Raw genomic sequence first — 27,942 nt, 5'->3', positions numbered from 1 at the left:
CCTGCCTTGCCATTGCCAGAAAGGGAAATGGGCCACACCCTCTGCTCTGGACCTGTGGCCAATGTGTCTCTTAGATCTTTCCCTTCCCTCAAGGCTCTCCATGGTTGAAGTCTTACTGGTCCTAATTTTCCCCTTCCCCTTGCAGCCCTGCAGTGTCCTCCTAACAGCTACTATGACCCCTGCATGACTGGCTGTCCTGCCACCTGTGTTGACCAACAAGCCCCAGAGAACTGCTCCAAGCCTTGTGTGGAGGGCTGTGCGTGTAGCTCTGGCTTCCTCCTGAGCGGAGACACCTGTGTGCCCGAGGCCAACTGCGGCTGCCACTTTGAGGGCAACTATTATACTGTGAGTGAAAACCCTGCCCTGCTTTGCAGACCCCTGCCAGGCCAACGCCTCTGCCTGCACTTTCCTGCCTCACACACTGAGGTTTGGTGTTTCTCTGCCCGCAGCAAGGGGAATCCTTCGTGAATGAGAACTGCACTCGCCGGTGCCGGTGTGAAGGCAAAGGCCAGATGGTTTGCTCTGCCCTGTCCTGTGGCGAGGACGAGGTCTGCAAGATCCAGGATGGCCAGAGGGGCTGTTACCCAGCCAGCACTGCCATCTGCCACATCTACGGTGACCCACATTACAGCACCTTTGATGGGAAGCTCCACCACTTCCAGGGCTCCTGCAACTACACAGTGGTGACGGGCTGTGACAACTCCTCTGTTGGCTTCACCGTCACCACCCGCAACAAACACCGTGGCAGCCAGAGCTGGACAGCTCTGAACTCTGTGGCACTGTCCCTCAAAGGCCTCCACATTGCACTGCGCGAGCACAAGGCAGTCTACGTAAGCCTCTCACTTTGGTACCTGGGAACAACAGACACACTGGACACTCTTAAAATATCCCACTGTCCCCAGGGAGAGCTTGCTGTTCCCTGAGCCTGCAGCGTGCTCACAGAACATCAGGGGAGAGCTCTGAGTGGGGCCACATATGGCGGCTCATGCAGACACAGATTCTTGCTTGCTCTCCTGAGCTTTCAGTGTGCCATTGGTCCTGTTGCTGCTGCCCTCGTAGGCCTGGGCAGGGTTTCTCATGCCAGCAGTGCTTCTGGCTCACTGGCACTGCCCCGGTGAGGAACAGTGACCTCTCAGTGGAGGGCACCTCTTAATGCTTCTGTCTCCCTGTGTTCCCCTTCTCCAGATCAACGGTGCCCTGGTCTCCCTGCCTGCTTCTCCTGCCCCCGGCGTCACCATTTCCCTGAGCGGCTCCTACGTGCGGGTTTCTACCAAGCTGGGCCTGCAGCTGCAGTTCAATGGGGACCACGAGCTCCTAGTGAAGGTGTCTGAGAAGTACAAGGGCAAACTCTGTGGGCTGTGCGGGACGTACACTGGCAGCCAGCAGGATGACTTCATGCGACCCGATGGGGTGGTTGTACCGGACTTCAACGACTTTGGAACCAGCTGGATGGTGCCGGACGATGAGTGGCCGTGAGTCCTTGTTCCACCATGCACATGAACCACAGAAGGGAGTGTGGGAGAGGGGAGCTCTGAGGGACATCAGGAGGGAGGGCTGGTGATGGCAAGTGTGGGGCAAGGGAGAAGAGGCAGCTTCCTGACCCTTTGGAGAGTGGGCTGAGCCTTGTCAGAATTGTTTTCCTAAGCTGCTTGGATGGCAACTGCCTCAGTGGGCTGTTTCTGTCCACCATTGCCCTCCCTGAAAGCAGGAAGGGCAATGGTGCCTGTGGGCCATGTGTTCCACCCTTTCCAGTGACGGCCATGGGTGCCACTCTTAGTGAGGGATCTGGACTGCAGAAGCTGAGGTTCTGGCTGAGGAGGAGGTCAGGAAATGCAGTGGCTGCTGTCAGCAAGCTGCAGGGAACTCAGGGCTGTTTGTCTGCTTTGTAGGTGTGACCCAGCCATCAGCCCACCCGCATCCTGCTCGCCTGCTGAAGAGGAGGCAGCTAAGCAGCAGTGTTCAATCCTCACACACCTCGGTGGCCCATTCCAGCCATGCCATGCAGTTCTGCCACCCAAGACATACTTGGAGAGCTGTGTCTATGACCAGTGTGCCACGGGTGGCAGCACGGAGCAGCTCTGCAATGACCTGGGGGCCTATGCTGCAGCCTGTGCTGAGGCGGGCGTTGCTCTGGGAGACTGGAGTGCTGGCACTGTCTGTGGTAAGCCTTCTGTTGACCAACCTCTGATTTCCTTGAATCTCAGGGACAAGGAATGGGGCAGTTCTGGGGGCAGGTCTTGGGGCAGAGATTTCCCCATATATCACATAACTAGCCACTCTGGTGGGCCAGCCCTTGCGTGAGGAGACTCTTCTGGACAGGTGGAAACCCTGCCCTGCACTTTGTTTGCACTGGTGTGGGGGGTGTTATGGGAAGTGTGCAGCATCCCCATTTGGGAGCAAATCTCCGTTATCAAACATAGCTCTTCCACTTGTGTTTCACTCTCTTTCATTCACCTGCTCCTACAACCTTGCCTCCCTTTCCAGGCACTACAACGCCACCTCCACATACAACAACATCACCGTCACCTGGAACGAGCACAGGTACTGCTGTCTCACACCTGAGGTTTTTAGGGGCTGTGCTAACCTCTTCCCCCTTGGCTGGCCACCCTTGCCTGTCCACAGGCATGCCCTGGATGTGCACGGATGTACCTGATTACTGGTGCTGATGGGGAAAAGGTGGCCCCACCCTCACTCTAAAACCTCTGCTTCTCTTTCTGCCCCATGTTCAGCTCCACCAACAGACTGCAATTTTGCCTGCACATTTGAAGAGGACTTCTGTGGGTGGGTCCAGGCAGATTACAGCAGCATTGACTGGATAAGGAACAAAGGCCCTACGCCCACGCCAAATACTGGCCCATCCTCTGACCACACAACAGGAGGTAGGAACAGCAACCAGGACACGGGCTGAGGGGCGTCCCCACAAAGATGGCAACAAACTTCTGACACCAAACACAGATCACGTCTTTGCTGGCCTTCCTCCAGAGCACTTTGTCCAGAGTCCCCGAGGGTCAGAGGATTCCTCTGGGAGGATTTCCAGCCCTGGCAATCAGCTTGTGCTGCCCCCAGAGCAAGCAAGGACCTGCCATGCAGGGGAGAATGCAAAGCACAGCTTGATGACCTGTTGGTCTCTTGGGAAGACAAATGAGTCTCTGACTCTGTTATGAGATCCTGGCTTTTCCAGAAGGCAAAGATGAGGGTTCTCCAAGTCTGCAGAGCCATGTGAGGACTGTGACAATACTGTGGACGTGTTGCCACGTCCCAGTCCAAAGCATTCATCTGCCGTGGCCCTGAGAGCACATTCATATCGTTCTGGGGAGGGTTGTAGAAGGAACTGTGTTTGCTCTCCCCTCCTTCTGCCTGCCTGAAACTGCAGTTGGGGTGCTCCCAGGGCTGTGCTTGGGCTGTCCCAGGCTGCTTTGGGTAGCTCAGATGCATCTGTGACAGCGTGGCTCGTGCTTTGTTTCAGATGGCTACTACATCTTCCTGCAAGGGAGGGCTGATACTCTCGCCGGTTTTGTGGCTCACCTGCTCAGTCCGGTGTGCAGCTGGGAAGGAACCCTCTGCTTCCGCTTCTGGTACCACATGTACGGAACTGCTCAAACCATGGCCCTGCGGGTGTACGTGCAGAACGGTGAGGAGCAAGTGATGGTCTGGGAAGAAGTTGGGAACCATGGAGACAAGTGGCACTTGGGAGAAGTCACAGTGCACACCACAGGAAACATGCTGGTAAGGCCACAGGCTCTCAGCGTCACCTCAGCGGAACCATGCTTTCGAATGGCTCTTCACACAAGCAGCTGGAGCTAATGCTGGGAACCATTCCTTCCCTTAGATCCTGCTGGAGGGAGAATGGGGTGAAGATGTGCGGAGCAACGTAGCATTGGATGATCTCTCCATTGTACAGGGAGCCTGTCCAGGTACAAGGCTTGGCTTTGGGAACGGCAGCTTGAGACATGTCACTGACCAAGGTGGCAGGCTGTGCTAGAGGCACAGCTGTGCTAGAGGCAGGAGCACAGGTTGTCTTTGGGCACTGATGCACCTTGTGCCCAAGTCTACTCTCCTCTGGGAGGTGGGGGCACCGGCAATGCCTGCAGTCACTCTTTTAGTTCACATGTTACAAGGCGCACGGACAAGACTCTGGCCACAGGTACAGAAATGCCTTAACTGCTGGTGTGACCCAGCTAAACTGGTGGCAGAGCCATGGAGTGGGACAGCTCTGCCTGAGATGACACTCTTCAATCCCTGTCCTGGCTATGCCTGGTCATGGTGTTGGGTACTTCAGAAGGGTGAGGGAACCAGCTGTCTGCAACAAAACTCCCTTGTTGGTGCACATCTCTCTAACTCTCTCTTGTGCTAGGTCCATCGACACCAACACCCACGGTCCCCTTGCCAGGTACCACAACACAGCCTGTACTCACCAGCTCACCAACCACACCCACTCCAAGCTCAGGTACTGCCATGTTTCATCCCTGTCTCCTACTGCTCCTTAAAAGTGTTCATTTTGTTTCCTCCATGTCCATCACCATGGGGCATGTTTGTCTCTTCCTTCATTCTATCTCTGCTGGTGGAAGAGTTTTTGATGTGGAGTCACTATTCTGTCTCTGTCCTGGGCATCCTGAGCCTTTCTGGTCAAGCTTTTTTGGCTGTTTATGATGAGTGGATGAGGTGCCTGCAACCAAACTCCCCTGTTGGTGCACATCTCTTCTAACTCTCCCTCGTGCTAGGTCCTTTGACACCAACACCCATGAGAGCTGTGCCAGGCACCACAATGCAGCCTGTACTCACCACCTCACCAACCAGACCCACACCCACCTTGAGTACTGCCACCTCCCATCCCCTTCTGATTCTGCTTGTTGAAACTTTGCATTTTGCTTCCTCCAAGGCCCATGACATGGGATGGAGGGTCTGTACCAAAGGAGGGCGTGCCTCCTCCTATCTCCCCGCTTTGCTGCTGGTGGTAGCATTTTTGCCGAGATACAACAGGGCCATCCCTGCCCTGGGTCTCTCGGGTCCGTGTGTCTGCTTTTAGAGGAAGGCTGGATTAGCTGCTTACAACAGAGGCCCCTGTTGACACTTGCCACTTCTTCCTGTGTCTCTCCATAGGCCCACTTCCTACTACACCCCCTACTCTGCTGCCTAACGTTACAACACCGTCAACACCAAGACCAACAACAACACCTGGAACGACCTCAGGTACTGCTATTATTCCTAGACTTCTGAGTCCTCTCCAAAACCCAGACTGGGAACATGGTGCATTTGCATTTAAGGGCTCTTATTTGATGATTTCAGTCTCCCTCAATAATTAGACATGCACTGAATCCTCTTCCCCTTCTACAGGTATGTGTGGGACAGCTGTGCTTCCAGCAATAGAATGTTTCAGTAGCTTTGAACAGTATGTCTGGAAAATTAATACTATCCTGATACAGATCTAGAATACCTCTGCTTGTCCAGAAAGGCAATAGACCAGTCATGCACTAGATACAGTTGGAGCAAAGTGAACTGGGGAGAAGAGGCTGTAGGAGGTGCTCAACTGAAAGTTTCCTCTGGTCTTTCCACTGTCAGGCACCTGTGTGGTGGAAGGAGACCCTCACTACCACACATTTGACAAGCAGTTACACAATTTCATGGGCACCTGCACCTACACCCTCTCCAAGCTGTGTGACAGCAACAGCTCCCTGCCCTACTTCAACGTGGAAGCGGCCAACGAGCAGCTGATAGTGCAGCAGTCTGTTCTTTCTAATCCGCCCTGTGTTGTTTCTGATTTAATTCTTCCTATTTAATCAGAAAAAGCCTTTTAGATGTAGCACTAAAAACTCTGCTCCCCTTAATATAACAATGTCTTAATCATGCCTTTTACCCAACTTTCTTCATCCACCTCTAGCATAGATTTCAGATATGCCAGCATAGATTCTTTGTGGGTCCTAAGACAGAAGGCTGGGTTGGCCTTTGGAGTCTATGGAGTGATGTCATCACTGTTACATCTGAGCAACAAATACAACATTAAACAAACAATCTGGGAACCTAGCAGCTGCAAAAGTCTGGTGAAGACTGAGTATGACTTTTTCCTTCTTCACAGGTCGTGCTTCCTGCAGCGCCTCTGGGGACCCACATTACAACACTTTTGACCACAAAGTCCATAATTTCATGGGAAATTGCACTTACACCCTCTCCAAAGTGTGCACTGCCTCAGAGAGTCTTCCATACTTTGATGTGTCTACAACAAATGAGCACAGAGGAGCCAACACCAAAGTCTCTTATGTGAAGTCAGTGCATGTGGAAGTCTATGGAAATCAGATTTCTCTGCTGAAAAACAAGAAAGTGAATGTAAGAAAATACTATTTAATAGACATATATAATTTTTAACTGACATGCAATAATTATTATCTCTGTAGAGTTTCTGATAAAACTTTATCTTTTTATTAATTATATATACCTCTTGTAATGAGATCTCCAACAAACATGCTCAGATGTTCTTTAATCAGTTCCAGTTCCCCTATGCACAAGATCCTATCTTTTAGCAATCTGTATTAGCTGCTGGTAGTTGTAGGAGTCCCAAGAGCCATACACTGACTTTCACAATTTGCTGTACAGGTGAATGGTCACAGAATGACCTTGCCTGTATTTATTGAAAAGAAGATCAGTATTCAAAGCAGTGGTGGATATGTTCTTTTGGAAACTGACTTTGGACTGTGGGTGAGATATGATGGAAATCACTTTGCAGAAGTCTCTGTGCCCTCTAATTTCAGTGGTCTGCTCTGTGGCCTCTGTGGTAAGTGGTCGTGGTTGATTACTTAAAATTTTTTTTCTTAGCATGTAGAAATTACAAGAGTAGTTTGTGTTGTGAGTTTCTGATTATTTGGTTTGGATCATCTGGAGTTTTCTAGTTCAATTATCTCTTCATGGGTTTTTCACACTTTCAATGCAGGAAATCTGCCTAAGAATATAATGGTGGAAATAGCACTGCTTAATTTTTAGTCCAACATTCTACATGTAGGATGCAAGAAAATGAGTAGGGTTTTTTAGATAAATTTTTTCTTGGATGTAATCTAGTTACATAGCAACTTACAGACTTCCTGCCTCAAATGTCTGAGCAGCAGCTCTTGTCAGTAATCAAAACACAATTATCCTCTTATTTTGCTCAGTATAGATTGATGTTACATGCATATTCTCCCTAGAATTAAAATTCTCTCATTTGAATTTATTTTGCAACCTGAAACCTAGGTTTTTTCTACAGGTTTGAACTTCACGTGTCCCATAAATCTCTTTTTACCCCCACAGGTAATTATAATGGTGACCCAAATGATGATAATATCAAGTCCAATGGTGACATTGCAAGTGATTCCACTGATCTTGGAGAAAGCTGGCTGGTGCCTGAGAATAACACCATGTATGTAAAATCATTCCATCATGTGGCATTTGCTGTACAAACTCTTACAATCAAACATCCATCTACTTGCTGGCTTTTTCCCCAGTACCATCCTACATCTTGCAGCTGCCCATTAGAAGTAGGGAGCTGGACTTTTACATAAACCAGTGAATGATAAGAGGGCTTGTGTCCTTTAAGCCTCATTTTCCAAAGTAGGAGCTGTTTGTTGAGTAGGAGGGGGGATGGTACATCAGTCCAGTTCCCTGACTGGAAACCATAACTGTTTGGATCCCATAGCTCCTTTTTTTCCAGCTAAGAATACGCCTTTGAATCACCCAGAAGAGATCAAAAAAGGAGCCCATTCAGTGAGAGGGCTGACATCAGCTTTTCAAAGAAGCTGGATAAAGTCTTGTGACAGAAATAAAATGCGCTCTTTTGTGCAGGGTAGTGATTTATTAATTTTCCACTGATAATATGATAGTAAGAAATGTGAAACACATGTTTGGTTTGCTTGCTTCCCCCAGATGCTCCAGTGGTGGGAAAGAAGAGCAATGTGATCCTGTGTTGGAAAGTGAAGCAAAGAAAAACACAGCATGTGGCATGATCACAGATCCAACAGGTAGTGTGTTGGTAGATCTGTGTGAGCCATGTGCTGGACATGGTCTAGCTTGTTTTGTCCCTTCTCTATAGTATCTTTTTCTGAGCTTATATTGGAAGCATATAAAGCCTCTGGTGTGAACGGCCAATGTAAAACCCATAGTTGCCTGGCTAGAATGTACCATCTGTTCAGACAATGCCAATGTGTCCATGAATTTTATCAGAGAACCATAGCTGCTCTTTGTGTTATAGTGGCTTGTACTCCGCTTGCTAGAGAAGCAGCTCAGATGGACAGTCAGTGTGTGTATTACAGACACTTTATCTGAAATTCTGTATGTGTTCCCTGCAGTTGGGTAGAATTAGTGGTTTCCCTAGGCACTAATGCTAATTTATTTAAGTTATGCTGTATCAACCTTGCAAAAGGAAGAAAACCTGATCCAGAGAGCCCAATCTTACAATATGCATTGTGTCTCTATTTCAAGTACTAGATTAACTTAACACAGCCTGGAACACCCACAATGTGTTTGCTGTGACAGAAAATACATGGTGGTCAGTTTTAACATTCCAGTGGGTTGTTTCTATCCTTTTATATGTCTTCCTTGATTTATACAGGAATCTTCAAGGACTGTCACAGCAAGGTGCCTCCACAGAATTTCTTTGAAAACTGTGTTTATGACATGTGTTTCACTGGGGGACAGGCAACATCCTTATGCTACGGACTGCAGGCCTATGCTGAGTCGTGTGTCAATGCTGGGATATGCATAGAGTGGAGGAATGCTACTCTTTGCCGTGAGTGTTTTGATATAAAAATATATTCTGAATTTTAACTTCATTGTCCTCTCCCTTCTCCATGCATGTTATTTCATTTTACGTAATGTTCTGAATATAGTCTCTCTCTTATAATGTCTTGAGCCTGCTTCAGATTCAGAACCATTCCAGGATTTGTACAAGCCACTAATTTAGAGAACTTTAGGATATATGCATATTAAATCCTTTAAGTTTTATAATATTTATAATTTGCTATTAGTTTCTTGGAAAAATCTGATTACATTCAACTGTGTCTTATGTGAGTTCTGCATTGAAGAAATAAGTTCCTTTCCTTCAGTGAAAATCTACCATCTTCAATGTAAGTGGAGCTGGTAGTCCTCCATAAACATGCTTATCAATGGCCTTTGGTTAAAAAGAAAAGAGACCTTTAAAAGAAAAAGAGACCTTGAAAAGCAGCTGTTTCTAGGAAGTGCTTTATTTCTCTCTAAAGCAAAGAAATTAAGTAGTGTCAGGTCTCAATTAATTCTCTTCACAATGACTTTATGGCAAATTTAATATAATGAACTCATATTTCTTAGAATAAAGCTTTCCAGGGGTTCCACTGGTGCTGATTCTAAGCAACACTGGACAGGTTTCTGCTTTTCAGACATACAGTCATAGAATCATAGAATGGTTTGGGTTGGGAAGGACCTTAAACATCATATAGTTCCAACCCTCCTGCCATGGGCAGGGATGCCCTCCATTAAAACAGCTTTCTCAAAGCCCCATCCAACCTTGAATAATTCCAAGAAGGCGGCATCCCCAACTTTTCTGGGCAACATTTTCTAAAGGGCATTTAAGTCCATAAACCACACACCTGGAGAGAAAAAAAAAGTCCTCTAAAGGTCTTTTAAACCATACTTAAATAAACCGTAATTGTTCTTTATGCTTTTTTGCCTTACACTAATTTTTATTATACCAGTTACCACTGGATTACCTTCTGCAGATCTGCACCTTTTTTCTTTTTCTTTCTTTTTTTTTTTTTTTTTTTTTTTTTTTTTGGTGTGATCAACAATTAGCTCTGCATTTGAACTAAACCATAAAAAAATGGATAGGTTCTAGGAGCTGGTCAGTTTGGAAAAAGAATTACTGTGATAAAGCACCCAGTAAGTCAGCCCTAAGAGGACAGAGCACAGAGAATTTTTATATAAAAAGAAGATAGAACAAGAAATGAGTGTTTAACCCTCCAAATTAAATTAAAGCTGGGGGCATCCAGACTCCATAGTCTGAGGCTATAGGCCAGGACCTAAATATCTATGGCTTCATTGTAGTAATAGAGAAAACTCAGTAACACTAGAAAGATTGACTCTCAAGTGCTCTCTTCATCAGTGATGCAAATAAAAATGCAGTTAAAGTCCTGACCAAGGGAAGAAAGTCTGGCTAGATGACTGGAGATGTCAGCTGTAATTAATTGTCTGACAGGACTCAGAGATCCTGTTGTAAGGACAGAAATAAATGAGAATCATATGTAGTGATTTACAACAGAATCCAGCCAAACCCATGTTTTTCTGTGTTTTTTTAGACAACAGAAATGGACAAATACTACAGGATTTCTGTAAAATGTAATGTTATCCCTGAGGACCACGTTTTAAGCAATAGAAGCCCAATTCTGCCATAAGCAGGAGGGGTGTGAAAGTATATTGTTCTCAAGGAGTATCAGTGAAACACAGAGTGTGATTTTTAGTTCTATTTTGGAATATATAGCAGATGCTCAAATAGTAACTACAGTAATGGGGACATACCAGCTGGTATGGGAAAATATTCTTCTATTCCCATAACTGGGTCACTTTATGCCTTTAAATCAGCAGAAAAAGGTTTTTACTTAGCACTCTCCTGTCAGACTTTCTAACAGCCATTTTGTATATTTTCAGGAGCAAACAGTGAAAGCATCAGGAAGAACTTTATTATGATTTTGCCCTTTTGAGTGATCATTTCTTTTCTCTTTATTTAGCAATGTCCTGTCCTGGAGGCAGCATCTACAAGGGCTGTGGTACTAGGTGTCCCTCCACCTGTTTGAACATGTCAGCAGTTGATTCCTGCAGTTCTTTGCCAGTGGAAGGTTGCTTCTGTAAGGAAGGCTATGTTTTGAGTGGAGACAAATGTGTGACAGAAAGCAACTGTGGTTGTGTTGATGAAAAAAACCAGTATCACCAGGCAAGTTACATCAGATATTTAAAGAAAAAAAGGAAAAATCCAAAAACAGGGGTTCTCATTCTTTGCCACTGTGAGGGAAAAACCATGTTAATAATACTACCCAATTCATATTTACACCATTAATAATTTCAAAATAGGCTTACTTTGCCAGCTTTCTTGGTCCATAAACTACATGGCTACAATTGCCCAAAAGATTATATATCATGAACATTTAAATACTAATAGTTTGATTGTCACCTATGGTTTTACCTTCCTACTTATCTTACAATATATACTTCTACATCCTTTTTTCCCCATGTAGCTGAATGAAAGCTGGTTCCCCCATTACCCCTGCAATAAGCGCTGCACCTGCAGGGCAAATAACACCATTGAGTGCATATCCTGGGAGTGTGGGGTCCAAGAGGAGTGCAGTATTCAGGATGGTGTGCTGGGCTGTCATTCCAATGGTGAGTCCTGCCTGAAAACCACCCCAATGTCAATTCCATCAGTAGATCCTCTTCTTCTTCTAGCTTTATTATAAATATCTTTTCATATGGGATGGTAAAAAGTCCCAACTGACTGCTGCCAGTGTTAAGAGATGAAAATGCATGATGTTCTGTCATGCAAGCACAGATGCCCTCCTGTTGTAGTGGATATCAGCAAAAACTGATGCTGCCCAAAAGTTTGCAAGGTTGCTTGGATTCTATTTGTCCTGATAATGAAAATTCAAGTCCCACATCACCAGTGCTGCAAGCTTTAAATTTGGTTGCATTTCTGTGAGAATTGTATTCTGTGGGCCTGCGTAATGACAAGTGCATTATGTATTGATGTATATAGATGCAATTTTATTTACTTTGTTTATATCTGTATTTATACAGTTAATTTTTATATAGATAAGTAGAAAAGGTTTGTATTACTCTCAACTAAACTATAAAACATAGCTACAACAGCATATAGAAGCACATAAAGATGTTCATTTGCTGCCAAGTTGTCCTTTTGTATACAATTTGCAAATTAAATTTAAGAGATGCTTTCTGGAAACTTCTTATTTATAAATAAATGTCATTGGCATGAACCTGAGATGCCTCTCTGAAAGTTTGCCCATATAATAAGGATCAGGATGAAGTTGCTATACTAATGCAAACTGCTTTGGTCACCTGTGTCCATGGTGAAATCCAGTACAAAACTCTTAGATTATTTTTTTTGCCTTCAGGTCAAGCAATATGTCAAGTGGTAGGAGATCCCCATTATTTCACTTTTGATGGAATGAAGTACACTTTTGTGGGAACCTGCACCTACACTTTGGTTGGGGTTGTCAACTCTGCCACCAATGTCATTCCTATAACCATACTTGGCAAGAATGAAGACAGAGGACTAAGAGGGGCCACATACCTGAAAGAAGTCTACATAGATGTGTATGGTGTACGAATCACCCTTCAGAAAAACCAAGGAATCCTGGTAAGTGGTGTTTTTTTCCAGAAAAAAGTGGCTCTTTTTTCTGGAAAAAAATATCTTAAAATTAGCTCGCTTAGAATAGCTGTAGGAAAAAGGATCTTCATATATGTCCTAAGGAACATATATGCATATGCTTAACAATTGTGGGCACCCCCATAAAGTGGATGTCATGAGGAAATATAATTTCTCACTAGTTCCCAAGGCTTCTGGTTTGGGTTTATGCACCTATTGTCCTTATCTTAGAGATTAAACCCAGGGTCTTCAGACTGGGGAATTGTTGCCTGAATTAAAATATGAGACTCCCCACTTTAACAGTTTTTATCAACCCAGTCATCTATAGAGAGCAAATTATAATGTATCAGCCTAGAAAAACATGGGGAGCCATGGCAGGGAATCTGCCCCAAGAGTGAGAAAGAGCTTGTTCACAACCAGGGATCTTTCCAGCTCCCTGTTAAAGGCACAGCATATGAGTCCTGCCCAGCCCTCCTCAGCTAAAAGGCTGATTCCTGCCACCCATAGTTGGAATATGCAATGGTGGAAATGTAAAGAGCCAAAACTGTCACAGAGAAATTTTCAGCACCGCTAGGAATATAGACTGTGAGTTTTCATGGAAGAATGTCCATACTGACAAATGACACATCTCTCCAGCTGAACAACGAGAGAGTCTACACTCCAGTGCAGAACCGACTGCAAGGCGTGTCCATTGGAAATGTTGGCAGATTTATAGTAGTGGAAACTGACTTTGGTGTGATAGTGAAATATGATGGCAATCACCATCTGGAAATCACCCTCCCACGCTCTTATTTCTCACAGGTAAGATTTAACAAACATCAGGAGTTGTTTCAAAACTGAAAACTGCTGGTTTGTGCATTTACTTCTAGTTTCTTTTATTCTTGTGTTTTGCTGTTGCATCTTTCTTTGTAGCTGTATTGTACCAAATGTAATTTTTTTCCTTTCTGGTTTTTTTTCTATTCACAACTATTTCTTTGTGTTCCAAGGGGGTAGTTAAAGAAAATTACCTGTCTAGGGGAATACTTCCAACTTAAAGAAATAAACAGCTTGAAGCCCTAGGGAATCACAGATTTACTGTAATTTCTGTTCTGTTTCTCCATGGGTACAGTCAGAATGTCTGAAATGTCTGGCACAGGATTGGTTGTTGGTGGTGATTTGGTCACATTACTTCATAGGCAACAATAAGAAGTTATCGGGGAAGTTGATGCAAAGAGGTCATGCTTGGAATATGGTTCTTTTCCATCTGCAGGTGCATGGCATGTGTGGCAATTTCAATGGTAATCGTGAAGATGATCTGTCCTTGACCAATGGTACAGCTGTCACTGCCCCACAGTTTGGAAATAGCTGGGAAGTGGAGGAAGACAGTGATAAGGGGTAAATGTTAAATAATTTTTATACCTCTCATCTTGCTTCAGGAACACGGTGAATTGTTTTCAATTGTTTTGACTGTCTGCTACTTTGTAACATAGAAGCACTGTATACCAGACTTTTCTCTTCTTGAATTTGTAGCTCAGAAAACAGCCATCCCCACAGGAAACCCTTTCTCACAGGAAACCACTGCACAGGAATATCACAGCTGTTCTATCAATCTACATACACACTTGGAGAATGAGTCTTTGGGGCAGTCCACAGTGTGGACTCTGTTTATTTCACACTGATAACACCCAGAGCAAGATGATGGTACTGGGGAATGGTGAGGGCCAGCTGCTCCCTGGCTGACAGGGAGCCATACATATGTGACAACACAGCTGAAAAAACTGTGGCCTCAGCAGCCAGGGTCCATCCCACTCTACTCGAGCAGGCAAGCAGGGAAGTCCCACAGAAGGAAGCTAAGGTCAGCCTAGCTCAGTTCAGGTCACCACACAGAAATTTATAGTGATGAGACAGATCCAAGGTCAAGCTGTGAAGTCAATCCTCTAGTCAGGGTCAAGTTCAATGAGAGTAACAGGTGTCAGACACAACATGGGGGTTGTCAGGCAGGTCTACTTCTGCTCAGTCTTTCATCCATTGAGAGAAGGAAATCAAAGTCTCCAGCATTTTCTACTTTTCATTGGAAAGAAACTTCAGTTTCAGTCTGTCCTATAGCAGCTTTGTCTGTGCTTTCTTGCAGTTGTTTGCCAGACTTAAGAGAAGATGATGAGCCTCCTTGCACTGCTGAGAATAAACAAGTTATCGAAAGACAGTGCAATGTTCTAAAATCAGACAAGTTCAAAGTGTGCCATAGTCTAGTCAACCCTGATGACTTCATAGAGATCTGCATCTATGATATGTGCCAGTATGATGGTATGAAGTCTGCTCTCTGTGATATAGTTCAAGTCTATGTGGACACCTGCAAGAATCATGGAATCACCATTAAATGGAGAAATAGCACATTCTGTCGTAAGTACACAAGCAAGTGAAAAAACTGAAACCTGAATTACTGATAGCATGAAAAAAATCAGCAGAATTCATTGAACAAGTAAAAGAAAATGGAATCTAAGTTATCACAAAATGCAATTCTACTATCAGGATTCCACTGCTGCACTGAACTGAGTTCAGATTCAGATAAACACAGCGATAACCCAGAACTAGACAAGTTATGGATATTAATGTGGAGTTAGAATGGCATTGGTAGCCAAATGAGATATTGTAGTCAGCCTAAAATGGAGAAATAATATAACCAGAAGACTAAAAGAAAGAGGGATACTGTGTTAGGACACAGGGCTCAATGCCACTCACTGTGATTTGAACAAAAACTGTCAATTTGCCCAGTTATTTATTATAGACCCTGTTCTCAGGCTAATTTCCAGGGTATATGCTTCACTCCATCCATTCAACAAAGCTACAAATGATCTAACAACTAGTGTAGATGATGTTTTCCTGTGTGGTTTTCCTGTGTGACCTTTCTTTACAATTTAGTATTGTATTGTGGGATTATCAAATAATGTTGTGGAGAACAAAAGAGTTAACTGGTTAAAAAGCAAGTCAGATGAATGTTTAAGAGATCCATCAGAAATCCCTAGTTGCCTCCTTGCCAAGAGTGAAGGAAAATACTGGACTAACAAACCTTTTCTCATGTTACACTGTTTCTTGGCCTGTCCCCTTATGCATGTCTAGTCATTGGCAGAAATAGGGTTTAGAGCTAGATGAACCTGCAGTCTGACATGTGCATATCTGCTGCTCTTGCATGTCTGTAGTTAAGCTAAATTTACATCTGGTTTGCATCAATGGAAGGTTGAATATTTTAAGGAATTTGCCTTTTAGAGTCTCATTTCTAGCAGTGCCCAAAGAGGCTTTTGCAGCTGAACTGGAATACTAAATCTGGAGCCAGGTGGTTCATTCATACCTGTAATAAAACTGAATAAGCCGTTCCAGAGAGCATTCTTTGTTACGGTTTTTGTTGTTTTGTTGTTTGGGGTTTTTTTAAGTAAAACATTAAAATAAAAACCAGCTGATGATAAAAATCAGCTATTAAAAGGCAGTTCTGTACTACCATTCCATAGGCCAAGGTGTAGCTTTCAGTGTTTGCAGTGCACTTTGTAAGTGTATTTAATAAGGCTGACTCTGTTCTCCCCCACAGCATTGCCCTGTCCGTCCCGGAGCCACTACAAAGACTGTGTCTCTCCCTGCCCATCAACATGCAGTGACATTTTTGCCTCTTCCCTTTGTGAGAAGACAGAAGAGTGCACAGAGGGCTGTGAATGTGATGATAATTATGTGCTCAGCAATGGCAACTGTGTGCCTCTCAGCAGTTGTGGCTGCAGGGATGATGACAACAATTACTACAGTGTAAGTAGTTTAAGGAGCAAATCTGACTTCAGAACTTGTAGAAAATTGGTCTCCTGCCCCTCTGAGAGAGAGAGAGAGAGGGGGAGATCAAAGTCTTCAGGATCTACCTCTTAAATACCTTTCATCTGATTAGTAAAAGCTGCTGCCTTGGGTATTAGGAGATACAGACGCTTGTTTGGTACTTTGCGCCTGAGGCCAAAACTGAAGCCTATTTTAGAACAGTCAATTGATCAGAATTATTCAGGCAGTCTGTCCTAGTCCAGTTTTGTGTTCAAATTCTTATGTTGAAGACAGTAAGATAAATGGACTGAGATCCCCTCTCACAGGTTCTTGGTGAGACTACACTTAACCAAGCAGTTGTGGAATTGCCAACTGGGCAAGGTTGCACCTAGATAACGTCCACATCCTTGTCTTTTGAACTTCCATTGCACTGCAAAGCTGAGCACCTTGATAATGTCTTATTAACACAACTTGTGTCCAGGCTGGGGAGACATGGCTAACTCCACACTGCACCAAAAGATGCCAGTGCCAGAAGAACGGTGTCATCAGTTGCAGGAGCTACAGCTGTGATTCTAGAGAAACCTGCGTGATCAAAGATGGAAAACACAAGTGCAATCCAACAGGTATGTGCAAGCAGGTCTTCACTTGGGTTCACTTGAGGGCTGCAGAAGGAGGGAGGATGTGGGTGTACATACTTTCTTTCATGGAATTTCATTCTTTCACTGGGAAAGAAGGAAATTCTGGCTGTTTTGTTGACAACATGTTATCGAATAACAAAAGGCCTCAGTTCTCATAACAGAAGGTTCCTATTCCATGTAGAAAATTTGTAGAGGGAAATGGATACCTGGGTATAATTTACTTATATCTAGAAATTTGACAGTTCAATCTGACTAGTTTGACTGAAATTTCTTTTTTAAAAATCCCACTGTATCTACTGAACCCAGTTTGTGAATCCCATCACAATAACCTTGTTTTTTCCATTGCATGTTGATTTGAGAACAGGAAAAAAAAAAAAAAAAAACAAACAACAACACAAAAACTAATAAGCAAAACCAGGACAGAGCAGATCTGGACAGATATATGATAGGCCAGTCAGAGGACTTTGGTGCTTTTCATTCAACATTTGTGTTGGCTAGGCAAAGTTAATCCCATATTCTCTAGGTAGGTTGGGTTAATTAAGAGAGAGCTTCTTTCATAGTGTCCCTAGACTTCAGTTTTGAAGAATAGCATGGCATCAGTCCTACTGTATTGAGGATCAATACAAAAGCATAAGGCAAATTCAGTGTCCCCAGTTCATTTTGGCAAAATATCTGAGCAGAGGCACCCCAGCAGTTTTAAGGATACATAATGTAATAGGCCTTCCTATGCCTTGCTCCTGGAATAATGGTTTACTCTGTGCTCAGTGGTTGAGGAGAGTACATAGATGATAGTCACTGTATCTGATTGTTAGGTCTGGTAAACCCAATGATCAATTTAGTAACGTCAGCAGAAATCAGTGACAGCACTGAGTCAGCCAAAATCAAACATTGCTTTTCAATTATGTAACAACACATGGCAGAAGTTATGAAAACAACTTCTCTTATTAGGCCAGTTCAAGCTGTGCTTGTGTCAGAGTCATTCCTCTGCAGAGTGCCAATGTGCACAACTTAGACTCAATAAATTCTATAAACCCTAATGTTCTGCTTCAGCTCAGTTGGCTCACAGTGGTCCTCAGCAGAGGAATGAGTTTCTCTGTCCATCTCTCCATTTGAGTTTCTATTCACTAGAGTGCAGCCTGAGCACCCATCTTTGCTTTCAGACCTGCATGCTAGCAGCAATCATTTTTGTCTAACAGTTTGGACCACTCCAGGCATGCCATCTGACACATGCACACTTAGACTGGAGAGTAATGAAGCTCTTCCCTTGCAGGTTTTGGGAGATGCCAGGTCATGGGCGACCCACACTACATCACCTTTGACAGGCTGGTACACCACTTCCAAGGGAAATACACATATATTCTGGCTCAGAGCACCCCTGACCTACCTGACACTCTGACACAGTTCAGCATTGAGGGCGTGAACTATCCTTTACGTGGAAGTCGACACATTACCTACCTGAAAGAGATGCTCATCAATGTTTACAACCACACAGTGCGATTCAGGCAGAACAAGCAAATTCTGGTAAGTCCCTCCCTGACTGCAGAGCACAAGGAAGGCCCTTGGAGTAAAACACTTTTGAGTGATGGACATTTTTTTTGAAAAATTAAAGTATTAAAGTGAACTGTATTATTACAACAGCGCCGTGAGGCAACCACAAATGGGATTTTCAGTCGTGTGGAGTCTTTTTTCTCCATAGCTATGAGAGATACAATTCTACATCAAACAAATAAATCAATAGATATAGTTTTAGCAATGAAACTCCAAATATCCCAAGGCTTACAATAAAGCCACACCAATTTTTATCAGTGGTAAGGAAAGGTTTGTTTTATGCTAGGATAATTTAATTTCCTTCCTCTTTATTGGTGTGTAAGAGCATGCATAGCTGCTATATTACATTTTTAGCTAAATAATAGATATTTCTTTGGATGATATGAAAGTACTGTGTTCAGATCACTTTCCTCAATACATGATTCTGTTAACTTAAAAAAATAAATGCTGTTAAATGATCCAATATATTTATCATAAAACCAAAGAAGTGTTGGATTGTATCATTGACCTGTACAGAAATCAGATTTTAATTTGCCCTATTTATAATGAATTTTATTTTTTTCATTCCTTGTTAGTTGGATGGTGTGAGAGTGAGGCCCCCTGTTCGACCTCATGAAGGTATTCGTATCTATCAGAGGACAACAAGAATTTACCTGGAGACAGATTTTGGCTTATACCTGAGCTTTGATGGCAGTCAAAATGCAGGTAAGTGATGCTATAAAACTTTGCAGAAATATTTATGCACAGCCCCCAAAAATGTTCTCATTCCAGAGGAGGTCTAAACCCAAGGCAAAACTTGAAATCTTCACTCTGCTCTTATGGTCTTTTGTTCTATAAAATACCAGAAAATAGCCAGAAAATACCAGAAAGAAGTGTTTCCCAGTAGCCAGAAAAAACATTAAACTGGCATTTCTCTATCTGGATCCCACTGAACTTAGGAGAAATGAGATATAGACTCAGACTGTCATATAGTTGTTTCATGTTAAGTAAGGTCTGAATGATAAGAACAATAGCAAATCACTTTAAATTGTTAATTGGGATGATGGGGCAAAATCTGGATCTGCCCCATGCCAGCTGAACACAGCCAGAGGAGTTGTAGGACTGAGATCCTGAAGCTATAGACTGTGAGTGTATCATTTTGCATGCTTCCTCTCAGGCCTACTCCAGATAATCCCATTCCTTAGTGTTTGTCAGGACTTCACAGGGCCTATACACAAGTCACTCATGTCAGCTGGACACATGGTACTTCCTCTGTTCAAAGCAGAACTACTCCTGATTTACAACAGCATATAGCTGTAGTATTTCTGAGTACATGGTGCAAGTGCCAGGCTCTGTATTTACATGGGCATCTTTCCAAACCCTGAAATTCCAAGTGCAGAAAGCAAATGTCTGTCTATAGAAATTCCATTTCTCAGTGATCAAGTGGATTGTAAGTGAAGGGCAAAAAGTGGGTGATGCATTCCCTTTGTTGCAAAGCAGTAAGCATGCACTAAGAGCACCCAGGCAGTGATATCATGCTATAGAAAAACTTGTGAAAAATTACTTTTTCGTGATCCACATTGCAGAGCACAGAAACTGTGAATACCTGTATGAACAGATATGTTCAGGGCTATGCCCTTATGCTGCATATTAAAGCCATGTCATATTACCACCTGCAATCTGAATCATGACATCTGGCACTTGACATGATTTCTACCTCCTCCATACACTCAGTGGCAACAATTTCTGTGTAACAGCTTTTTTTCCTTCTGACTTTGTCTAGACATAAAGCTGGCTACCACCTACAGAGGCAGAGTGGAAGGCTTGTGTGGTGACTTTGATGGGAGATACAGAAATGACTTCAAAAATCCAGATGGTGTCTGGGTGAGGAATGTGAATGTATTTGGTGAAAGCTGGAAAGTTCCTCTGAAAAGAAGCTCTCGTCTCAGGTACTTGATTTTCTATTTAATATCCACAGCAAGCACTGCCACTAGAAGTGAGCGAATTAAGTCATAGTTAACCTCCAGTAACTACACTGTCTCATTTCTCTAATCTTTCTTCTTCCCATTGTTTGTGTGTATGGACTTTTCCTGCTCATCACTAAGGTGAACTATCAGTTTGGCCAAAAGAGGGCTGAACTGTCAGTGCAAGACTCCAGTTCAGTATCCCTCTTTGGAGTTACAGCCATTACAACTGTTAGGGCACAGGGGTGAATAACATCTTTGCCAAACTCGTGGTTCCTGACAAAGATAAATACATGTGCTAGATGGGCCTGAGTGAGTGCAAATCCTGATTCAATGTCAGTCTTTCCTCTGGAACATGAATGTAGCTTTGAAATCCATCAACATAAATTCACAGTTTCTCCCATAAAAGGTTATTGAAGAGTCTGATTTTCTTGCTTTCAAGGCTGTCTATTTTGTTTTTTGCTCGTACACAAAAAGTAAGGACGTTCTTTTCACCGTACATGAGCATAATATTTGTGGTCAGGAAAATTCTGTGCTAATTAGTCCATACACAACATTGAAAAAGGTTTTTCTTGCTTCCTTGAGGTTTCCCTCCTTTCTTTATCCCTGTTGCTTTGAAAGCCCTTTGGAAATTGCTTAGCCATTAACACATTGCTTTTTCAGAAAGTAAATGGAACTGTATTAGCTGTCTAGATATATTTTGGCTACAAAATTTGCCTGCTAGAATAGCAGAAAACAGTATACAGAGCAGTGTTGAGCATAAAGGGGCCCTGGAGTCTGTGCCCATAGGAAAATTCTGGCATTTCAGGCATACAGTGAGTTGTTCAGTGAAAGTGAGCATATATCCAAGAAACAGAGCTTTATTCCAGCTGCATCCTTCTGACTAACATTCAACTTTTGTTGAATAGATGGGATGGAGGAGGCAATGGATAAGACATGTATCATTCAGAGTTTGCAAAGAGATAACTACAGATATCCCATTTACTTTAAATAACCATAAATCTCTGAGATGGTAGGAAGTGTTCCAGTACATCTTTGATTTGCTATATCTCCTTCCCATTCAGGATAAAACATGAAAGATAAATACATTTATCTTACATTTACACCACAAGGCAGAAGTATTCTTGCAGTGTTGCTCAGAGCATAGTACCATGAATGCTGGATGCTCACAGAACACTGATGATTTCATAATTACTTCATTTACAGACGAGATGTCAACTCAGAAAATGAATCTGAGGAGGAGCCAGATCCAGGGCTTTTCCAAGGTTGCAATGAAAATCAGCTGGAGCAGCAAAACACAACTTCAAAGTGTCAAATCCTGACTGGCTTGAATGGTCCTTTTGCCAAGTGTCATTCTGCAGTCCAACCAGATTTCTATTTCACGTAAGTGTCTACTGCAGACAGTTGTCCTCCCCACTTCCAAAATAATTTTGGCAATAGCTTCTGACAAGAATTATCTTCAGTCATCTGGAGTCTCCAGGCTATTAATAGGAGCTAAGGATAGTATCTTTGAAGAACTGCACCCAGTGATTCCATTACTGATATATTTACATCCCCTTATTTATTTTTAAATAGCTGTGATTATCTTTCTTTCATCTATTCAGTGTTTCACTTCTCTGCTAGTTCTACAAAGTAGTTTTCCTCTTTTCCCACCCAGATAAAGCAGCAGTGTTGAGCCTGGAATTTCCAATGTGCTTACAGTTCTCATCCACATTCAGTGAGATTTTAGAACCTGGGTCTATTGGGTAGCAGTTCTAGCTTCATAAAATTTGTATTGTGCCATAGCCAAAGGCTGAAGCTGACAGTGACACTTATGAATTTTTCATGGAGAAGTGCAAAAACCAGATTAGTGAAGATTAACTAACCTGATATCTTCAAGAAAGTTCCCTCTGCTGTGTTTCAAGGTAGCTCTGCCTCCTACATATACAATTCCAACACACCTAATTCTGAGCTGTATTCATCCCCACGTTCATCTTTCATGCTTCATCCATCATCAGTCACAACTTTGCGAAGTAGCTGCCAGTTTTCTTTAGTTACATGGTTGTGCCTAATATTTAAAGACAGATAATGCTCACCCCAAAGTCCCTCTTATCTGGGAGAAGAATGTTACAGTACTTTAAGCCAAATAAAGTGGACCACTATCCATATTCTTAACATAAGCCTACTTTTCTCCTCACTCTAGAATTTGGTTGAGCATCCTGCTCTACCTGCTTAGTGGTTGCCCTGATTCTTCTGAGGTCCTGAATATTTGCTGATTCCATTCATCTTGGATCTCAGTGCCTCTGAAAATCAGGCTGTGAATACTCAAATGATGAGCAAAACTGAGAAAGTAGTACTGGCAGACAAACACTGGATAAAACAGAATTCTGTGTCAACATTCAAGGCAGATGGACATGGGGAGGGTACTCATGTATTGAAAGAGGCATGTAGTTCAGCTGTAAGACTTAGCAGGACTAAGAAGTGCTGTATAAGCAAGATGTATCCTGTAACAGAAGCAGAGGGCAAAGAACTTACTGTGTTAAGTCAGGTAACTGTTTATTACTTTATTAGATTGCATATGAGGAAAACTTTCAATTTAGGGTCACAGTTTAGTAGTGGGCCTGGTAGAGTTAGGTTAAAGGTTGGGCTTGATGATCTTAGAGGCCTTTTCCAACTTTAATGATGATATGATCCTATTTGGACACCTCACATAGCAGCAGCAGCTGCACAACAAATGACCTGATCTTTCCGATCACGTGCTTGGGGTATTCCTCTGTTTCCTGTCAGCCAGATAGTTTTGTTGGAAAACAAAACTAACTCAGAGTCAGGCAGAAAAGCAGATGAAAACCACCAATAACAAATATACTGGGAATTAATGTTTTCTCATGTTGCTCATAGGAGCTGCCTGTTCGATAGCTGTGTGGAAGGAGATGAGATCTTGTGTCGCAGTCTGGAGGAATATGTGCTGGCTTGCCAGCAGCAGGGAGTCAGCATGGATGGCTGGAGGCAGCAGACAGACTGTGGTAAGCACAGGAAGAAACAGAAAGTAGAGATTCTACCTACAGGACTCAAAATCTGAAGTTTAAGCCTTTTCCTTTATCATATCTTCTCAGGGAATAAAAACATGTTGATTCACACTTCACTCACTCGTTCACAATTAAGCACACTTGTTTTTCTGGCCTCTCCTCTGTGTCCTATGCTGACTTTTGCATTTAAACCCCAGCTTTGAGAGATACTTCGGAAATCAGAGCTGTCAACTCCCTGCCATCAGAAGTTTTGTGAGCAAAAAGATGTCCCCATTCCAAATAGGACAAAAAGTTTCAATTTTGGAGACCATCACAAGCTACAAATCTGAAGGCAAAACATTGCATTTCACACTCTCTTTAAATCTACAAAATATTCAAATTATCTTTTTCAAGATTAAAAAAAAAGATTCAACTGAAAACTCAAAACTCTCAGACTAAAAAAATGCTGAAATAAGACTTATAATCATCTCAATTTTTTCTATTTTTCCTCATTTTATATTTAAGTTTGGAGATTCATCAAACCATGTTTTCCCTGTGTCTGCTATGGTTATATGACTTTGTATTTCTGGTGAAACAAAGTTCCCACAGTTGTGGAACAACTCTGGCACTTGCAGGGATGGCAACCCTGAACGTGTGAGAAGTTGTTTTGAGAGCAGTGTATACCAGGAACAAAAGTGCAGTATACAAATAGCTTGGATGATGCATTTCCTGACTTTGGAGTGCTTTACTTACAACTTCAGAACTATTATATATGCATGCACATCTTTGTGTGTATTTATCATATTGCCTCCTACACAATGGATCAGAAAGGGAATTCTGTAAAGAATAACACACAGCACCTGGTATAACTGGACTCCTTATTTTTACAGGTATGTCATGTCCTCCCAACAGCAAGTACAGCTCGTGCATGTCTGCATGTCCAGCGTCCTGCAACGACCTGACCAGCCCCTCTGAGTGTGAATCACCCTGTGTTGAAGGCTGTGAATGTCTCCCTGGTTATGTTCTTAGTGGCTTTGAATGTGTGCCTTACAGACAGTGTGGCTGCACATACCTTAACAAATACTATGAGGTACGGTCTCTCTGTGGGTCAGACAGCTCCCACTAAACAGTATTTTCTCTTGTTAGTTATTTTGACCATCTTCTCATAATCCTCAGCATATAATTTTGCAGTAGAAACATTAGAAACAAAGAGAAATTGTTTAATAAAATCCTGGTTTCTGGAGAAAGGGAAGAGAGGTCAAGATCTCTTGGTCTCCCTCTGAAATTCTGAAGTGGCAGACAGCATTTCCACATTGCCTTGGAGGTACGATGTGGTTCATCTGCCACTCACCCCAAGCAACAGTTGCCTATTTTTGGTTGCACATGTACCCTGCCTGGGGATAGGATCACATGCCCCAAACTCTTCTTTTGCTTGCTTTCTTGAGCCATCCTCAAGATTCAGAGAGCTGCATTAATGAGCTTCTTGCTTTGGTTTTTTTTTACAAACTACCTAAAAAAATCAATCTGCCCTATTGCCATTCATCAGGAAAGCATCAGAGAGAGCATAATGAAGGTTCCAGGGCTACATTCATGTTTTTTCTGGCTGATTTTATTTGATCTTTTTTAACATCTAACTCCTGTTTTTTCAGATTGGAGAAATATTCACCACTGATGACTGCTCTCAGAAATGCCAGTGCACAGAAAGCTCCACTGTTTTCTGCTCTGATGAAGTGTGTGGGTCTGGAGAAATCTGTGACATTTCAAACTACACTCGTGGATGCTACAGGAGTGAGTCAACCACTATCACATTGTCTTTGATGCTATGAAGTCTTGACTAATTTTAAAGAGCATCATTGGGTTAGGGATAGTTGCAAGAGAGAGTGTACAGAAGAAAACCATGCAAGGCATCTTGCTCTGTTGCTTCACTGGAGAAACAGTGCTTCTTTCCCTTATTCATGTTGTCAGATACAAGAAACATGCTAAAATACAGGGGATGTGCAGCATTAGGAGTCAGCATAATCTAAGCAAGAACAGTTCTTTCAGGGTTGGATTGTCTGAGAGTCAAGTGTTTCTCCTTTTTTCCCAGGTGGCCCATGTATGCCAAATCCTTGTAAGAATGATGGCATTTGCTCTGAAACTTCCAACAGCACCTCCCTCCACTTCTGTGAATGTTCAGAACTCTACACAGGACCAAACTGTGAGGCTGAAAAAATAGGTAATAAAACTATTCTGTATTTCTCTGTCTGCATTAAACACATCATTTTCTAAAATGGATGTTGTTGTAGAGAAGAACTGGGCTCGCTCTTCATTTTCATGATGTAGGTTAGTAACCCAGTGGGTGAGAGCCTGTGGTCCTCCAAGCAGAGAGAAGGGTCAGAAATCCAGTGGAGAGGTACCAGAAAGCAGGACAGCAGGGCTTGGTACAGCACACAGGACCTGGGTCTGACACCACTCCAGAAAGCCACAGAGAACACAAAAAATAACAAACAGACAGAAAAGGGTGGAGAAAAACCATTTCTGTTCACAGCATGGTTAGCTTTCAGTGACAGGGCTCTTGTTTGTTCTTCAGCTGAAGACCCTGCCACAGAGGATTCAGACCACACCATTGCCATTGTCATCGGAGTTGTGGCAGGAGTAGCTGTTATTGTCATTCTCATCTCCTCTACAGTGTACCTGTTCAGGTAAGGCTTTTCCCAGCTTTTCTACATTCAGCAAAGACACCTCTTTTAGCTCCTGTAAACCTCAAAACTCTCACCAGTCACATACCTGCAAGAGCAGAAAGGAGCCACAGCATTGGGGATCTCTTCTGAGGAATGTGAGGAAAAACTTAACTTTTTTTATCAGGAGTGAACACATTCCATTTCTTTTACACAGGGCATATGCATCCCTTATCATAAAACTCTAGCTTCTCCAAAACCCAGTTCTGTTCATGCTCACAGCATTGTTTGATCTCTCACTATAAATAAGAATTGAAATTAAAATAGGTTGTTCTTTTCTTTTTTTTTTTCCCCATTGTACAGAAGGAAGAGAAAGGTGGATACAGTTGTTATAACAAGGGATTCTTCTTTGAAAGGGTCCAGGGACACATTGGATGCCAGAGTACGTGAGCAAGATTATGGCTGCATTGTGAACAGTGCATTTGATCAAAATGAATCCCCAAATGCACCTCTATAGTTAACAATATTATTCCTAATAATTTGTCATACTTTTTACTCTGTATTTAATCATATTTCTAATATTTTGAGAAGAAATAATAATAAATTTATCATTGCATTTGTTGAAAACCTTTGTAACTGTTCATTTAAAATAGCTCTCAGATCTTACATTGTAGGCCCAAAATGAAATACGTTCTAACTGACGGAGGAGACTGTTGTCTTCAAAGGAAGTTTGAAAAGCATAAATTCCAGACAGACCTTGATGGCACAAATGTGCTGCATAACATGACATCCACACCTCGGAGACATGTACAAACCATAGGCTGATGGTCAGAATTCAGACTGAAAGAGAGTAGGTAAAGGTTAGATATCTGAAAGCAGGTTTAGGTTAGATCTTAGAAAGAAATTCCTTACTATGAGGGCAGTGAGGCACTGGAATGGGTTATCCAGAGAAGTTGTGGATGCCCTGTCCCTGAAAGTGTTCAGGGCCAGGTTGGACAGAGCTTGGAGCAATCTGGTCTAATGAAAGGTGTCCCTGCCCATGGCAGGGGATTGGAATGGGATGATCTTTAGGTTCCTTCCAACCCAAACCATTCTATGATTCTATGAACTATTTATAGCATCCCAGGCAGATCTTCATGAGATCTTACACAAATCCTTCCATGGGGTGGGGATTAGTTGACTGACATGGACACAGCTCTTTACCCCTCTTCTGGCAAGGCATGTCCAACTGGGGAGAGAAAGAAACAAGACACTGAGCTCACCTGAGGACAGATGTAATAAAAAGGATGAGCTCCATTCTCCTCTTAGAGTGAAGGGGACAAGAAGCAGGCTTGTCATCAGTGCCCAGTCTGTGGGGACTAAATAAGAGTATAACTTAACAAAAACTTTCTGAAGAATGAGATCGTGTCATAACATCTCCATGGGGGTCTTTGCAAACTCAGAAGCTGCCACACTGATGAATGTGAGAGGAGTTCTGCATCAACTCAGCCCCAGACCATACCTAGGACTCCCCTACATCAGGAGACCAAAGGTATTTGCAGCAATGCCTACCTACATGCTGTGTGTGAGACCCACCCCATGACAGACCACTCACAAAGCTCAGGGACTGAAGCATTGCCTGAGCCTTGTCCAAGCCCAGAACAGATTAGCAGGGCTATGAGTGGAGCTTTGAGACATAAAGCTCAAGCTGTTGTTTTGTTGTTGCACCATGATTAATTCATTTTAAGGATCCAGATGTTTGAGACTCTGCTATGGCAAACGTGGGGCTGTGCAGGTGAGAAAACTTTGGATGTGTGAGTGTGAAGTGTACAGGGAGTCAAGGGGGACACCTCAAAGGGACTCTGACAGGGCCTCAATCCCAGCTCAAATGCAGCAAGTGAGACTGCCAGAGTGGGTCCTGGATGGTTGGACAGAAGGATTTCCTTAACAGGACTTGCTGTTTTTTCTTCTGTAATGCTTGTTATTATTTAATTGCCCTTTTTCCTTTCCCTTGTGTCCCTAAACCCATGTGTACTGTTAGCCAGAGAAGTATTTGCA

The 27,942-nt window shown here is 43.0% G+C and overlaps 1 protein-coding gene across 1 annotated transcript in view; it reads left to right on the top strand.

Annotated features, from left to right (window-relative positions):
• Positions 1 to 26,436, top strand: part of LOC143694864 (IgGFc-binding protein-like) — a 51,241-nt gene extending 24,805 nt beyond the window's left edge. Inside the window, exons 31-54 of the mRNA XM_077183672.1 lie at positions 146 to 345; positions 450 to 830; positions 1,186 to 1,472; positions 2,485 to 2,541; positions 4,355 to 4,447; positions 4,722 to 4,774; positions 5,101 to 5,190; positions 5,560 to 5,745; positions 6,074 to 6,321; positions 6,589 to 6,766; positions 7,276 to 7,384; positions 7,888 to 7,982; positions 10,719 to 10,921; positions 11,223 to 11,367; positions 12,114 to 12,358; positions 13,004 to 13,168; positions 16,022 to 16,135; positions 19,887 to 19,908; positions 20,084 to 20,296; positions 24,139 to 24,338; positions 24,898 to 25,036; positions 25,335 to 25,463; positions 25,818 to 25,929; positions 26,269 to 26,436. Of these exons, the coding sequence (XP_077039787.1) occupies positions 146 to 345; positions 450 to 830; positions 1,186 to 1,472; positions 2,485 to 2,541; positions 4,355 to 4,447; positions 4,722 to 4,774; positions 5,101 to 5,190; positions 5,560 to 5,745; positions 6,074 to 6,321; positions 6,589 to 6,766; positions 7,276 to 7,384; positions 7,888 to 7,982; positions 10,719 to 10,921; positions 11,223 to 11,367; positions 12,114 to 12,358; positions 13,004 to 13,168; positions 16,022 to 16,135; positions 19,887 to 19,908; positions 20,084 to 20,296; positions 24,139 to 24,338; positions 24,898 to 25,036; positions 25,335 to 25,463; positions 25,818 to 25,929; positions 26,269 to 26,422 (3,818 nt within the window). The 3' untranslated portion in view covers positions 26,423 to 26,436. The remainder of the gene's footprint in view (positions 1 to 145; positions 346 to 449; positions 831 to 1,185; positions 1,473 to 2,484; positions 2,542 to 4,354; positions 4,448 to 4,721; positions 4,775 to 5,100; positions 5,191 to 5,559; positions 5,746 to 6,073; positions 6,322 to 6,588; positions 6,767 to 7,275; positions 7,385 to 7,887; positions 7,983 to 10,718; positions 10,922 to 11,222; positions 11,368 to 12,113; positions 12,359 to 13,003; positions 13,169 to 16,021; positions 16,136 to 19,886; positions 19,909 to 20,083; positions 20,297 to 24,138; positions 24,339 to 24,897; positions 25,037 to 25,334; positions 25,464 to 25,817; positions 25,930 to 26,268) is intronic.
• The last annotated feature ends 1,506 nt before the right edge of the window (positions 26,437 to 27,942 follow it).

Source organism: Agelaius phoeniceus, chromosome 10, assembly GCF_051311805.1.
Source record: "Agelaius phoeniceus isolate bAgePho1 chromosome 10, bAgePho1.hap1, whole genome shotgun sequence".
In the NCBI taxonomy this organism is placed as follows: domain Eukaryota; kingdom Metazoa; phylum Chordata; class Aves; order Passeriformes; family Icteridae; genus Agelaius; species Agelaius phoeniceus.
The sequence above is the reverse complement of the archived record's forward strand: the minus strand, read 5'-3'. Positions and strand labels throughout refer to the sequence as shown.